Raw genomic sequence first — 16190 nt, forward strand, 5'->3', positions numbered from 1 at the left:
AAAGTCTTTGCAACCCTAAACTTCTTATCCGAACCGTTCTCAAATACACGCTCCTTATCGACAGTCACCCGCTTCACGGAAACCAAAGACCAAATATCCACAAATTAATTTCTCCAAATTTTTGCTTTGATCTCCGCTGACAAGTGAGTCCCGAGACGAGCGACCCCACAGAACAAAGAATCTCGAAACGTTAAACTCGATAACTTGGCCTCTCTCTCAGACGGGGGCTTTGCCCCCCTGGTGGCACGGATGGAACTGACGCTCCCCCATTCACATTTAAACCAGCCACCACGGCTTTTAGAACAGAAATCAAATCATCACCAGATAAAACCAATTTTTTAAGGCATGCCGACTTACCGTTCCCAGAGGTCCCGCCGACTCCAGAGGGTAATTCGCCCACATGCAGACGCGCCGGAACCACGGCCTGAACCTCACCGACCAAACCGGCAGGAGGACAACCTGGGACAGCTGATCGCGCTCCGCAGACAGACAAGTGATGCGCCTCCCGACGTCGACTGCATCTCCGCGGCCGTGACGATTGTTGCGAAGAACCCCGCTGCGAATCTGATGAGGAGGATGATGACGAGGAGGAGAGCCCATCTCTGGATGAAGAGGAAAACCATCGACCGTGCCTCCTCTTACCGCCGGGTCTGCGATGGCCATGGCGAAGATGTTTTCCAGAACTACGTTTCCTCCCCCCGTCTGGAACACTCCCTCACCGAACCTGCGGAGGAAAAACGAGACAAGGCAGGAGAATGGCACACAGTATAAGAGCAGGGAGCGATGACGTCATCGCCGGCAGCGAGTCCCAGTTCCAGTGAACATGCCTCGTGGTAAGCAACCGTGGCGGACCAGTCTCCTGGACCTACCGTGCTCACCCCACTATCAGGTAAGCTGCACGCCGCATCACGTACAGTAGCTGCGAAACGACGTGGGTTATACCGGGCATGCGCCGGGTTAACAGCAGCCCTCTTAGCACTATGCGGAGGGATGCCAGCGCGACATAGGGAGGGAGGGAAAGGTGGCACTATCTCACCCGACGAAGCGCCGGGTGAAACAGGCCTAGGGGCTGTGGTGCTCCCAGCACACGGTGGCACAGCGCTCACGCCACCACGGGCATGAAGGGGGCTAGGGCTAAAGCGGGGAGAGGGGCAGATTACGCACTGCATCCTACCTTGGGTAGCTGCTGAAGGCTGTTCCACGACCGGATCCAAATCTCCCCTTCTTCTTCTACTCGCCAACAGGGATTCCAGCCAGGCGGTCCCCTCCAAGGCGACCCGCTGTGCGACCTGCCGCAATAGTTCCTCAGCCATCTGGAAAAGGAACGTTCCCACCGAATCCAATGAAAGGAAAAGCTCAAGATCTTCCAGCCCCAACTGAAGGATGTTCCTCACGCTGCAGCTTGAAGGTAAGAAGCCGTTCTGCCCCAAGACCCACACTTATATCTCCTTTACCACGCCCCTCTTACCCCTTGTACACCAATCCTGGTCCTGGGCATTATTTGAATACATTCACTCCTATATTTAACCCACGCAGTCCCTGACACTTTCCCTAAGCGCTTCAGTGTCTACAAGCGAGATCACTATGTGCTGAGTACATGAATGGGGAGAAGTGTATGACGCTGATTGGTCACTGATTGGTCAGCGTCATACACGTCTCTCCACAACGCCCACTTGGCCAAAAAGTAAAACACGTCCAGTTGTCCATTGAGAAACTCATTAGCATAAAGCGAAAATAGGTCATAACTCCGTCAAAAATGATCGTTTAAAAAACAAAACAAAAAAAAACACTGCTGTTCTCTACATTACAGCGCCAATCACATCATGTACAAGATAGGCCACTTATAATGTGGGGACAGAGACGCTTTAAGCACAAAAGTAACTACTGGCAGAATATAATCGCAACAGGAGAATCCAAAACACCTTCTAAAGTAAACCAAAGTGAAACTACTCAACCACTTCCTCCTAGACGCTACCACAGGGCCAGGATTACTGGGAACCCACACAGCTGATTACTGACTGCTTCTATATCCCATCATATCCTGGACTGTACATCAAACAGTAGACAGAGCTGACACCTGCAAGGAGGCCATCATAATACCAGAGAGGAATTCTCCCATTTCTGCAGCCCTAGAGAGGGGAAAATAGTGGAACTTTTCATGGATCTTCCCTCTTTACATTCTCAGACGCTAACAATCCGCTTTATAGGTGCTGGATACTTTTTAGTTTGAAAACTATGATCAGTGTCTGAAATTGACCGCCCGTGCTGCTGCTCTGTCCGTCCTCCATGCTTTACACTGTTAGGGTATGTGCACACGACCTCTTTTCAGACGTAATGGAGGCGTTTTACGCCTCGAATTACGCCTGAAAAGACGACTCCAATACGTCTGCAAACATCTGCCCATTACTTGCAATGAGTCTTACGATGTTCTGTGCAGATGAGCTGTCATTTTACGCGTCGCTGTCAAAATACGGCGCATAAAATTACGACTGCGGTAAAGTGCAGGACACTTCTTGGGATGTAATTGGAGCCATTTTTCATTGACTCCAATGAAAACCAGCTCCAATTACGTCCGTAAAAGACGCCGCGAAAAACGCGTGCACTTGTAAAACGTCTGAAATTCAGGAGCTGTTTTCTCGTGTGTACATACCCGATCTCTGCCTGGCTGCTGTGTAGAAGCACAGGAGGACGTCATTGCAGACCAAGGTGATTTGCATTACACAAATTTTTGGTACAACGGTATTAGGGAGATTTGTCAACATTTGTGGTCAAGTGGGATGAGTAGTACCAAAATGTGAACACAAGGTGGCAGTAGGATCCCATGTTTTGGACATACCCCACGCCATACAATGGGATTTTGTCTTTTTGCTAATGTAGATCTGCCCAGATGATCGCATAGATTTGGGTCGCTTGTAATGTTTGACTGCAACATTTTTTTCCACCCTATGACACCAAGGGACGATTTGTGAGTATGAGACTTGTTGTTATATTCTATTAGAGTAATAATAACTAAAAGAAGGGGATAACTTTTGGTATAAAAAAAATAAACACACTTGCTGTGGGGTCTCCCCATCCCTTACTATAGAAGGTAAACAACAGCCAATGTTACGGCCACATATTATTACATTAAATATTGAACGCACAAAGTGACATCTGATGCATTTCATCAAATAATCAGAATAAATTGTGATAAAGCTGCAGATTGAAGTCATTGTGTCGGACGTCCATACAGCCACGGATACTGGAAATGACTGATGACACATTTGTACATATTTTAGGTGTTTGGAAACAATGGTGCTGATTAGCTGTAGTACCTCAATGTAAACACAAGGTGGCAGTGTGATACAATTTGATGTGTATAAAGACCACCATAAATTCAAGGCCTCATTCGAATGGGTGTCGTGTGCCCCTATTTAAGTGTCCATATTTTGGATGCAACAGCAAGGTCTCCTGCAGTTCGACCAACGTTACAGCGCTATAGATCCCTACTCTGCTGTAAGTTCAGATCGTTAGGGCGGTGGAGAGTCTGAAATACAGGCCATTAAACATGGCTACAATATGCTATCTAAATGACACCTTACTTTTACGGATTTGGAGTCTGCACGCTTTATGCTCCAACCACAGTCAAAGCTGCGTTCAATATTTTACTAATCTCCCTTTTAGTTCTGTCAGGTCACATAATGTATCGATCACATCGGCCGCTGCAGAGTTAATAAATGTCGAAAAAAACGACAGAATTCAATGCTTTATAGGATCTCGGCTGGGCAGAAAGTCAGTACAGCGCTGGCTGATTCTTGGCTGGAGTATAAAATATAACGCAAGTTCAGTAAATTAATCGAAATGCGTGCTAGTATAGGTGGGGAGCCCTCAGACACCCACACCTATATGTTCTAATTAGAAATGGCTTGGACTGATGAGACAACCCTTTCAAGTTTAAAGGAACACTAATCTTAGAAAATATCAGTACTCACAGTGGCCACTAGATGTCAGTACAACAGTCTAAATCATAGGGGTTCAACATTAAAGGATGACATGACACGATGTTTTCTTACATAAAATGGTTGTTATTAACGTAACGTTGCATTCCAAGTAATCGCTTCATTCCAAACAAGTGAAAAAGTATAAATTATGTAATGACCTCGGTATAGATAAATACAGTACATACATATAGACCATTCTCGGGTGATTGGGGGGGGGGGGGGGGGCTGTTAACCTATAAACTTTATACGCGACTTCCTAAATATACATCAAGGGCTTCCTCTCATCACATAGTATTAAAGGAACATAAAATACATTTAGACTGGTTGAGGGATCTAAGTGAGACAAGACGGTGACCACGAGCTCCGTAAAATCCCAGTGACTTTATCTGACCTTGTGTGACTTAACTTTGTGTTCATTTTAAGATTAAAACTGGACAATTTTCAGGATAAAAGTCGTAGCTGAAAGCATTAGTAACAGTGACCCCTGCAGGTTGGAGGTGGAACATGTTTAACAACACAACGGCACGGTCACCTGGAATCTGATAAGAGAATCAAATGCAGTAAAGATGGAAAAAAGGCAAAAATGAAGGTATCTATAGATAAAGAGAAAAACAAGAGGGACTCGGCTCACCTCATCGCAGCAACTGTAGGTTTAAATGGTTAACGATTTGGCATTGCATGGATCTCCTCCGCTGGTGTAAATGTATCCGGCGCTACGTTCCACTCCATCCATTAGTTCATCGTATGTACATACAACATATGGACGTCACAAGAACTTTAAAATCCCATCGCTTCGGCGTAAGAGCGCAACTGGCGCTCAAAACACGTAAGATGGGACGTCTATATGTTGGATGTACTTCGAATAAACTCGTGGAACGTAGCGCTGGAATTCATTGATTTTAGTTATGGATAACTGCTCACTCTTTCAGGGTGTCCTGGTGCAAAAAGGGTCGAGGCCAGCCTGACTGAATATGGCCTGACTGTGTCCCTGGCCTCCGACATCAAATTCCGCGTGAGTGACGTATTACTGGATGTCCAGTCTTCTGTAAATAAAGCTTAATCCACGTATAAGGGAGAGTTCGGCAACTTTTGGTTTCATTACCTTTACAAGATCTCTGCTTGCTGTTAGCAGCCTGGATACCATGACAGAGGTTCTCTGTGTAATGCTTGGAGGGCAGAAAGGCTCCGTACATACAGCATGCTCCTTGGAGGAATACGGAGGTACAGTAGGAGCCGATACAATTGTAGGGGTGCTAGATTACAGCTCTGGGGTTGTACAATACAGAAATGGGAATGAGCCCTTAGTTCACACATACCTTACCCATACTGATACATTGTAGCAAACTGCAGCTGTGTGAGCAGGACTAGGTAAGGTTTCAAACTCTGAATGGAAAGTTCACATTCACTGAAAGCAAGCAGGGAGCACTGTTAACTCCAGTATTAATTTGGGAAAAACCAATATAGCACCTCTTAGTCACAAAACATCACATCCTACACGCAGCGGCCTCGTGAGGAGACAGCAACTAGTCAGACCTCGATGTGACGGGGTCACTATGGTCAACTAGGACGACGACTCTTCTTCTTCCCTGGGACGGTTTAGATAAATGAAGCCCAATTTTTCAAGTACTGAGGAAAAACCAGATGGAAATTAAAGCACCAAATTATTTTCGGCACATTTCCTCATGTAACTCCTTGATGATGATAATAAGATCCCTTATAAAATACATGAATTCCTTCCATTATGGTTGTCACCCAACTTTCCTAGTTATGAGGGATCTGTATTGCCATAGAACTGAGCCGATTTGCCTCTCAGGACTCCAGGACAGCTGGTTCTCATAGAACAAATGTTTGATAACGTGTCACCGGCTCTCCTGGAGTCCTGACCTGTGAACCTGCCTGGGGGTTCTTTACTCCTCCGCTTCTACATTGCTGCATAATAAGGTCGAATTTTCTATTTAGGGCTCGGGGAAAGCTGTGTGAAAACTCCTATGGGGAAGTAATGGCGACCGCACTGGTTTTCACCCAACTTTCCCATTAGCAGATCTCACAGCGGAGACCTGCGCGGACAAATACGGAGCTGGAAAGACATCAAAAACCTCAGATACAACGTTCTTTGGATATTTCAGGACGTGGTTGGTGTCACGCGTGGTCACCAGACGTGGATGAGGCTTCAAGAATCCGGCTCATAAATAAGTCAACATAAATAGACTGTTCAACTACCGATCAGGCAAAGAAGTCACGTAAGGTGGCGATCAAGAGTCAACCGGGAAAACCTCCAGAAGGTCATTAGACTCCAAGGTCAGAAGGTCTCCAAGGTCCTGTTCGCCCGGATTAAAAAATGTCAAGACCAACAACGGTCACGTATCTGCTGGAGTTTATGAGGTCCCGTCTCAGAGCAGGAAGGGTTAATCCGTTCCTCAACGTCACATCAGTGTTGGTCTTCTCGTTGCCAATGGGCCAGGAAGAAAAACAAACCTCAGAGGTCCAGAAAATGGAAATGTCGAAAGACCAAACATGACATCTGAGCCTTCTGCTTGGTCTCCATGTGGGACGATGATTCGGACGTCCGCTCTCCTTCCAGAGGTCTTAGCAGATCGGTCTCTCCGGTGCGGACGGAAATGAACGTCGTCCCATAAGCGTCGGTGGTTTGATGGCGGCGTTGTAATGGATTTTCCTCCTACAGAGAGTCTATGGCCGATGTTTGCTTGAATGTATTAAATATCTAATGGAAGATCGATGTGAGGGATGAGGCTGCGCATCTACAAGGCAAAGGAGAAACTAGATTAGAAACATTTTCGGGCCATAAATGCTCGGAAAAACGGCTACAAAAGCGGGGGCCTCCGAATATCTGCCCATTGACTTCAATAGGAAAAACTGCGTTTTTAAAAACAGCCACGTAAAAATGCCTCCTAAAAAGAAGTGCATGTCGCTTCTTGAGCCATTTTTGATTGACTCAAGAGAAAACCCGCTCCAAAACAACCATAAAAAACGGCAGAAAAGCAGAGGCCGTTTTCCCTTGAAAGCAGCTCCGTATTTTCAGCCGTTTTTGGTTAAACGTGTGAACGTAGCCTAAGTGGTAAATGCAACATCTCAGATGTAGAAGATCTGGCCAAGTATAGATGACGACCTCCGAGCAACGGGCAACTCGGGTTGTGTCGTGACTCAAATTACACATATTTTTCCCGACACGAGTCACATTTCAATAGAAGTGAACGGCAAAGGACACTACCTCTCGCATTAGCCAAATAAGAGGGCCACCCGGGTCCCCAGTAGGGCCAGCAAGAACCCTGTAAAAAGACTTCAGGTTTTTGGGTGACTAACTACTTTCCTGAAGAAGAGTGTCACCACGTTTATCCCTTAGTAGTCCAGATGTAGCAGAGCTACAGCTACAGCCCAAAACTTTGCCCTTTATTATCCACCATGTTTCTTAGATTGGACTTGTCATCACAGTCCTCAAAAAGGTGTGGGGCAATTACCCAGTGGGTCACTTTTAAATACTTGTTTTTAAATACCTTCTGTCCCGTGACTACCGTCTTTTTATGGGGCAGTGCCTGTGGGCAACCTCAGTACAGGAGGTCTGGGTATTGCAGCTGTAATATGATCGCTAACGGGGGCCACGATTTAGCTGTCTGAATCCCAGTGTCAAGCAGCAGCTACTAAAGCCAGCATATGGCTGGGTTCTCACAAGGGTGGAAGAAGAAAAAAAAAAAAACACATAATACCCAGATTTTGGCTGTGGCTGAATGGAAAAATAGATTTTTCACTCACTCACAGCATGAGAGAATGTAAAAAGCCCCAAAAAATAGACATCCAAGTCAAAACATTATAAACAGACTTACTGAGAAGTATCTGCGCTGACGCAAGCGGGGGAGGACCTCCTGCAAATACATCCAGATAAATGGGGTTAGGGCGAGGAAAATGCAGACAATAGAAAGGAAAGGCTGAAATACGGGCCAAAACGACTAAAGTGTGAACGCAGCCCCCAAATCTCTCCGAGCCCACTGTAGTTTGCAAATTGAGGCAATCCTAGTAACGTAACCGGGGGATTTACAGACATAGGGCCCGTGCAGCGAGCGGTTGGTCTCCCTTTAGGGTGAATCGCATTGACATGTTTGACAACCTGGACCTCCCGCTCTCCTACTCCTAGAACTGCGGGCGGTCCGACCGTTACACCCGTATTATTACCGCCGTGTGAAAGAGACCTAAGCAAATAACGGGGGTATCAATTCACTTAGTTTTCTATGGGCTGGTGAATCTGCATTCGGTAACAAATATGCTAGTTTCTAATATTCTTTGTATTTTCAAAATCCCTACTTGCTGTCAGTGAATGGGGAAATTCTTTTTGTAATAGGAGGTTGAAAACCGGGTGTTTTTAGAGTGTTTGTATCGGTATAGGTAAGAACCATCTCATCGGAGTCCGGGATAGAAGACCTAGCCACAACCAGATTTTAACCTTGAAATTAAAACAAGAATGCTTTCATTCCCTGACAGCAAATAGAAATCTTCAATGGTCAGAGTGGAGTGGACACATACTGTAGATCTAAGTGTGGAAATGTGAAGGTCTTATCAGAGGTGTAACCTAAAGCTCCTGGGGTCCAGATGCCAAATCTGTAACAGTCCCGTCCGGCCCCCCCACATTTATAATAATGATGCCTGGATGTGACTACTACCTCTCCACCCCCTCATATCTACACCCCAGGGATTTATAATCTTACTGTGAATTTGGGAATTCTATTGCATGCGATGTATAATTGGAATATTTTTGGAGATTCTTGTCCTCCTCACTTACCTTCCTGGCAGGTGGCTCCGATGAAGCGGTTGAGGCAGATACACGCTCCGGTCAGGGCGTTGCACTGTGCGTTCCAACCGCATTCACATCTCAGGCTGCAGTCGGGTCCATAGTGATTTATCCTGCAGTCTGGGGAGAAGAAGAAGGTGCTCAGTGACCTCTCCGCGCGCTCAGTGACCTCTCCGCACGCTCGCCTTTCACAATTCAAGTAAAAAAATTGCAGTAAAAACGGTTCATGGTTTGTGTGGCTTATTAGCCTTGCGGTTCCATCAAGTACAAAGCATGCTGGGAGTTGTAGTTTCACCACAGTTGTAGAGCAATAGGTGGCAGTATATTGTGGCAGTGTTCTCGAAGATGTTGCTCCACCACTGTTGCAAAACTACAACTCCAAGTGCTGGGAGTTGTAGTTTTGCAGCAGGTGGGAAACCGTAGCTTGAAGAACATTCGCCTAAAACATTGATCCAGAATACCAGGAATACTGCACCTAGGTCACAGCTCGTTCCCGTCTTCCCAGGAGGACAAAAGCAAACTCCAGTCACCGGGTCACAGGGACCAGTCCCGTCACACTCACAAGTCTTCCCACAATTCTCTCCGAATGTCCCTGAGCTGCAGCCTGGAGGACAGAAGACCCCGGATTAGGACAGTCAGAAATGAGGCAACACAAAGGAGTTTGACTGGTCTGGACTCTCCTACGTTACCCCCCAATTCACAACATATCCTGTTACCAGGCACCCCCTACAATGTAGTGTATTGTGACCGATGTATATTCCTCTACACCAGACTGCGGTGAACACGAGAACGCGCTCATATCAGTGCATGCTCTATACACACTGTACCAGCAGGGGGAAAAATAAGAAGTGGGGTCCTGTAGCCCAATTGCAGCTTTGGATGTGATTGGAGTATAAAACGTGCTTCACTGATCTTAGAAGTAAGAGGTAAATATTTGCAAAGGAACTTGATATTTTATGTAGATTTAAAATTGTGAAATGTTGTCAATTTTTGGGCAATACAACTTTTACTCCGAACAATTGATTTGTCCCCACGTACAGCCCTGAAAGGGTATGTCTGCCTTAAAAACACCATATTGCACTTAATTTATAGATTTAATCTACATAAATAATGGTCACTGTGTACATACATTACATTACTTATCCTGTACTGATCCTGAGTTACATCCTGTATTATACTCCAGAGCTGCACTCACTATTCTGCTGGTGGAGTCACTGTGTACATACATTACATTACTTATCCTGTACTGATCCTGAGTTACATCCTGTATTATACTCCAGAGCTGCACTCACTATTCTGCTGGTGGAGTCACTGTGTACATACATTACATTACTTATCTTGTACTGATCCTGAGTTACATCCTGTATTATACTCTAGAGCTGCACTCACTATTCTGCTGGCTGGTGGAGTCACTGTGTACATACATTACATTACTTATCCTGTACTGATCCTGAGTTATATCCTGTATTATACTCTAGAGCTGCACTCACTATTCTGCTGGTGGAGTCACTGTGTACATACATTACATTACTTATCCTGTACTGATCCTGAGTTACATCCTGTATTATACTCCAGAGCTGCACTCACTATTCTGCTGGTGGAGTCACTGTGTACATACATTACATTACTTATCCTGTACTGATCCTGAGTTACATCCTGTATTATACTCCAGAGCTGCACTCACTATTCTGCTGGTGGAGTCACTGTGTACATACATTACATTACTTATCCTGTACTGACCCTGAGTTACATCCTGTATTATACTCCAGAGCTGCACTCACTATTCTGCTGGTGGAGTCACTGTGTACATACATTACATTACTTATCATGTACTGATCCTGAGTTACATCCTGTATTATACTCCAGAGCTGCACTCACTATTCTGCTGGTGGAGTCACTGTGTACATACATTACATTACTTATCCTGTACTGACCCTGAGTTACATCCTGTATTATACTCCAGAGCTGCACTCACTATTCTGCTGGTGGAGTCACTGTGTACATAGTATACATTACATTACTTATCCTGTACTGACCCTGAGTTACATCCAGTATTATACTCCAGAGCTGCACTCACTATTCTGCTGGTGGAGTAACTGTGTACATACATTACTTATCCTGTACTGATCCTGATTTACAGCCTGTATTATACTCCAGAGCTGCACTCACTATTCTGCCGGTGGAGTCACTGTGTACATACTTTACTGTTTTAACTATTAAGCTACCATTGCAGTCCAGAGGAATACTGTAGAGCCCTAACCTTAAAGGGATTGTTAATGATTAGAAAAAAATGGCCTGCATTGTTTTCCAAAACAGCGCCACTCTTGCCTACGGGAGTATCTGGTATTGCAGCTCAGCCCTGTTCACTTGAGTGGGACTAAGCAGCAATACCAGAGACACGCGCTGCTGTTTCCTTTTTTCCTCATGTTGGACAATCCCTTTATTTACCGCTGTACGTTTTCCAATATATATCCAGCAGCAGCGCATGTAACACCGACCTTTTTCACATCTGTCTCCATAGAAACCAGCAGGGCAGCGGCAGGCCCCCGTCACTGGGTCACATGATGCTCCATTTTCACAGTCGCACATTTCCTGACATTTGTTTCCATGGAAACCAGAAGGACAAACTACCGAAAATAACAAAAGTGCAGGAGTGAGTTTAACTTTGGACACTTGGGAGATAAAGACCCAGAATATGACATTGTTTTTTAGGAACCTACTTACCTGCCTTTAGTGTCGGACTGACGGTTCTTGGGTCTAACAGGTTACTCGTGAATTAACCCATAAAAAAATCAAAACTAGTGGCAAACGATTGACTCCAAATGGTGTTGTTTTCTGCTGGACCATTGGGGCAAATTTTGTCATCAAGGCCTGAGCGCACCAGACGATACCCTGGTGGGCATCTGACCCCGATTGCCCTTTAGTGTGTGAAGTCGAGATTTCCCAAGACTATCACAATGATTGTAAAGGTAGAGTGGAGCAGTTTCCCATAGCAACCAATCAGGTTGCTAAGGTCAACTGCTCCATAGCAACCAATCAGGCTGCAGCTTACAGAAAAAAAATCAGGGCTGGAATCTGGTTGCTATGGGCAACTGCTTCACTTTACTTTTGCATAAGTTTTGATATCTTGACTATTTGGCTTATATAGGTGTTCTAAGGTGTATTGTATAGTCCCTTAAAGGAGTATTCCCATCATATACATTTACAGCATGGCCACAGTATATGCCACATAGGTTCAGATCACGCCTCTGGGACCCTCACATATCGGGAGAACATGGATCCTGTCACCTCTGTTCGCCAATTCACTGTGAATCCAATATGCTGTATATATATATATATAATGGGACTATCCCTTTAAACACATTTCTGTTTTATGTTGCTTTTACTTTGATATTTTTGTGTGGAACAAATCGTGTGCATAAAGATAAGATAAAAAGTCGAATGGACAATTGAATGGGATTGTAAAATCCACAGGTCGTAGCTCATATCACCATATGATGGCCAAGCCTTCTAGGAAAACCTATAGATATTGAGATCTATCTCACCCTAGGGACGGGGAGGGGATGTCTCGGCCCTCTTAACACCTCCGCACCCTCCTCCTATCAGACGTTTCCTCGTCTTGATGGACGGGCATATCAGGGCATCTTACCGTGTTGGCATGCGTTTCCGTAGAACCCCCTCAAGCATTGACAGGATCCAGTTACTCTATCACACGTCCCATTGTTCAGACAGGGACATTCCAGCTGACAGTCGGCTCCGTATTTCCCAGAAGGACATTCTGTAATGATTGACAGCAAGAATCTGAACACCGATTATACAGAATATTTACACCGCATGGTCCTGCTGTGTTTAGATAAGACATTTTACTGTAGTATATTAGAAAGTGTCAGACCCCCTTCATACCACGAATTATAGGGAATTGGTGCAGAATAACGTTTCATAGCAATCTTGGCACTAGGGGGCACTGTTGAGTAGAATTTTTTTTCCTTTTTGCATGCAAAACAGCCAGGTTCTGCATGTTTATATTATCAGAACAGGCCATGTGAGCACAAGACCCGGCTCCCCTGTGGTTCTACACAACCTAACCCTATATTGATCTACATATGGTTAAGTAGATCCGCGCCGGGGGGCATATGGCAGGTCCATAATACAGCCACGTGAATCCGGCCTAACAATGTTCCCCTTTAGATACGGTATGATGTTGTACTGTACATACCTTCCTCACATGTGACCCCCATCCATCCCAGACCACAGCTGCATGTCCCATTGGCTGGGTAACACAATCCTCCGTTCTTACAGGAGCAAATCTGCTGACAGTTCTTCCCAAAATAGTTTTTGGTGCAGACTGAAATATAAAAAAAGTGTCCATGTATCCGAGGGTCGGTCATCCCCACCAGATTATTAATATGCACATTCTCTAATGTAATTATCCCCAGAACTTCACTTTATTTTCACGTTATATTTGAGGGGCTCGACTAGAATATATGGAGCAAATAGTAATGGGGTCCCCTAATTGTGAGAGCGGCTACATTGAGCCAAGCAGAACAAAGAAACCTATTCATTTCCAAGGGTGCCCTGGCGATCAGCTGTGCCCCCCACATGAGCCGAACCCCCGGCATTCATACCGTGTTCGCAGTTCGGTCCTCTTCTTCCAGGCGCACAGACACAATCGCCAGTCACATGATCACAGGAACCATTAGGACCACAGTGACACACATGGGTGCATCCATTCCCATATCTTCCTGGAGGACACACTGTAACAGAACACCACCAATTATATGATGTGAAGATGGTATATCGGTATATACAGAATTGCATCACCAGTGATATAGATGCTTACCAGTGCCGCAATCAGCTCCCACGTACCCCGGCGGACAATGGCACGCTCCACTTGTGGCTTCGCAATGGCCGCCGTTCTTACACTTACATTGATGCTCACAGTTTCGGCCATAAAATCCACCGGTACATTCTGGAATGTGAATATTTCGAACATTTAGTGGGGGCCATTTTATTTTTCTGGGGCCATAGACAGGTTATTATACATCTAGGAAACCGTGTCTCCCACTGAACGGTAAATGACGATAGGGTTTTAATATCAATCTTGATGGACCGGGAGAAATCTCAGATTTCCATCAATTACCCTAAACCCCTGGAGATATCTGTCTGCAAAGGTTTCCTGGTTGCTAGGGACACAGCCTTTTACATAGCAACCAGTCTGTCAAAGATAACTCCGCTCTGAAGTCCAAGGCTAAATTGGCATTGAGCTAAAAGCAGAGAAGGGGCAAGACTATAGGCTTTATAAAAATACGTTTTCAGATGGAGAATCCCTTTAAAGACACAGCTCGATCTTCGGGATACGTGGTTTCCTTGTTTTGCTTTCTAGGACATTAAATATTAATGCACTTACTTAGCTGACACGTGTGTCCGTGATATCCTGGAGCGCAGATACACTCCCCGGTCACTGGGTGGCAGTCTTGATGCTGACCGGGACACTGGCAAATGTTGCCACAATTCAAGCCATATGTTCCTGGAACACAAGCTGGGGGGGACAGGAAAGACAAGAAATTGACATTTGATCCTCATCAAGGAAGCCAATAACTTTACTATGACAGCGAAGGTAAATATTAACTATTCTGTTCTATAAATACAACGGACGATGGAGACTTGAGACCGAACAGCAGCAAGAAATTAAGATGAAATTCAGTTTTGTTTGTTTTTGAACTCCGTCACTTACTTTGGTCACATCCGTTGCCTGTGAATCCTAGTGGACAACCACACTCCCCGGTGATGTGATTACATGGGGTTCCGTGGGGGCAATTACAAATCTTCGAGCACTGATCACCATATGAGCCCGGGAGACAAGCTAGAAAATATCAAAATAGATATTATTTACAGTATGTGCACAAAAAACTACAAAATTCTGTCCTTCATTCAGATCCATATTAATATGGATAGGGAGCAGTATTATAGTAGTTATATTCTTGTATATAGGGGCAGTATTATAGTAGTTATATTCTTGTATATAGGGGCAGTATTATAGTAGTTATAGTCTTGTATATAGGGGGCAGTATTATAGTAGTTATATTCTTGTATATAGGGGGCAGTATTATAGTAGTTATATTCTTGTATATAGGACCAGTATTATAGTAGTTATATTCTTGTATATAGGGAGCAGTATTATAGTAGTTATATTCTTGTACATAGGGGCAGTATTATAGTAGTTATATTCTTGTACATAGGGGCAGTATTATAGTAGTTATATTCTTGTATATAGGAGCAGTATTATAGTAGTTATATTCTTGTACATAGGGGGCAGTATTATAGTAGTTATATTCTTGTATATAGGGGGCAGTATTATAGTAGTTATATTCTTGGACATAGGGGGCAGTATTATAGTAGTTATATTCTTGTATATAGGGGGCAGTATTATAGTAGTTATATTCTTGTACATAGGGGCAGTATTATAGTAGTTATATTTCTGTATATAGGGAGCAGTATTATAGTAGTTATATTCTTGTATATAGGAGCAGTATTATAGTAGTTATATTCTTGTATATAGGGGCAGTATTATAGTAGTTATATTCTTGTACATAGGGGGCAGTATTATAGTAGTTATATTCTTGTATATAGGGGTAGTATTATAGTAGTTATATTCTTGTATATAGGGGCAGTATTATAGTAGTTATATTCTTGTATATAGGAGGCAGTATTATAGTAGTTCTATTCTTGTATATAGGGGGCAGTATTATAGTAGCTATATTCTTGTATATAGTGGCAGTATTATAGTAGTTATAGTCTTGTATATAGAGGCAGTATTATAGTAGTTATATTCTTGTATATAGGAGGCAGTATTATAGTAATTATATTCTTGTATATAGGGGCAGTATTATAGTAGTTATATTCTTGTATATAGGAGGCAGTATTATAGTAATTATATCCTTGTATATAGGAGCAGTATTATAGTAGTTATATTCTTGTATATAGGAGCAGTATTATAGTAGTTATATTCTTGTATATAGGAGCAGTATTATAGTAGTTATATTCTTGTACATAGGAGCAGTATTATAGTAGTTATATTCTTGTATATAGGAGCAGTATTATAGTAGTTATATATTCTTGTATATAGGGAGCAGTATTACAGTAGTTATATTCTTGTATATAGGTGGCAGTATTATAGTAGATATATTCTTGTATATAGGAGCAGTATTATAGTAGTTATATTGTTGTATATAGGGGCAGTATTATAGTAGTTATATTCTTGTACATAGGGGCAGTATTATAGTAGTTATATTCTTGTATATAGGGGGCAGTATTATAGTAGTTATATTCTTGTATATAGGGGGCAGTATTATAGTAGTTATATTCTTGTATATAGGGGCAGTATTATAGTAGTTATATTCTTGTACATAGGG

General features: G+C 43.7%; 1 protein-coding gene across 2 annotated transcripts in view; it reads right to left on the reverse strand.

Moving 5' to 3' along the window:
- Positions 1–4043: 4043 nt before the first annotated feature.
- MEGF6 (multiple EGF like domains 6) overlaps positions 4044–16190 on the reverse strand; it is a 224544-nt gene continuing 212397 nt past the window's right edge. For both annotated transcript variants that reach the window (XM_075839401.1, XM_075839402.1), the window contains 11 exons: positions 14513–14641; positions 14186–14317; positions 13619–13747; positions 13404–13532; positions 12995–13123; positions 12428–12556; positions 11277–11405; positions 9254–9382; positions 8770–8898; positions 7820–7858; positions 4044–6739 (listed from right to left, as the gene is read on the reverse strand). In XM_075839401.1, the coding sequence (XP_075695516.1) occupies positions 6669–6739; positions 7820–7858; positions 8770–8898; positions 9254–9382; positions 11277–11405; positions 12428–12556; positions 12995–13123; positions 13404–13532; positions 13619–13747; positions 14186–14317; positions 14513–14641 (1274 nt within the window). In that variant the 3' untranslated portion in view covers positions 4044–6668. The remainder of the gene's footprint in view (positions 6740–7819; positions 7859–8769; positions 8899–9253; positions 9383–11276; positions 11406–12427; positions 12557–12994; positions 13124–13403; positions 13533–13618; positions 13748–14185; positions 14318–14512; positions 14642–16190) is intronic.

The sequence above is a fragment of the Rhinoderma darwinii genome, chromosome 10 (genome assembly GCF_050947455.1).
Source record: "Rhinoderma darwinii isolate aRhiDar2 chromosome 10, aRhiDar2.hap1, whole genome shotgun sequence".
In the NCBI taxonomy this organism is placed as follows: Eukaryota; Metazoa; Chordata; class Amphibia; order Anura; family Rhinodermatidae; genus Rhinoderma; species Rhinoderma darwinii.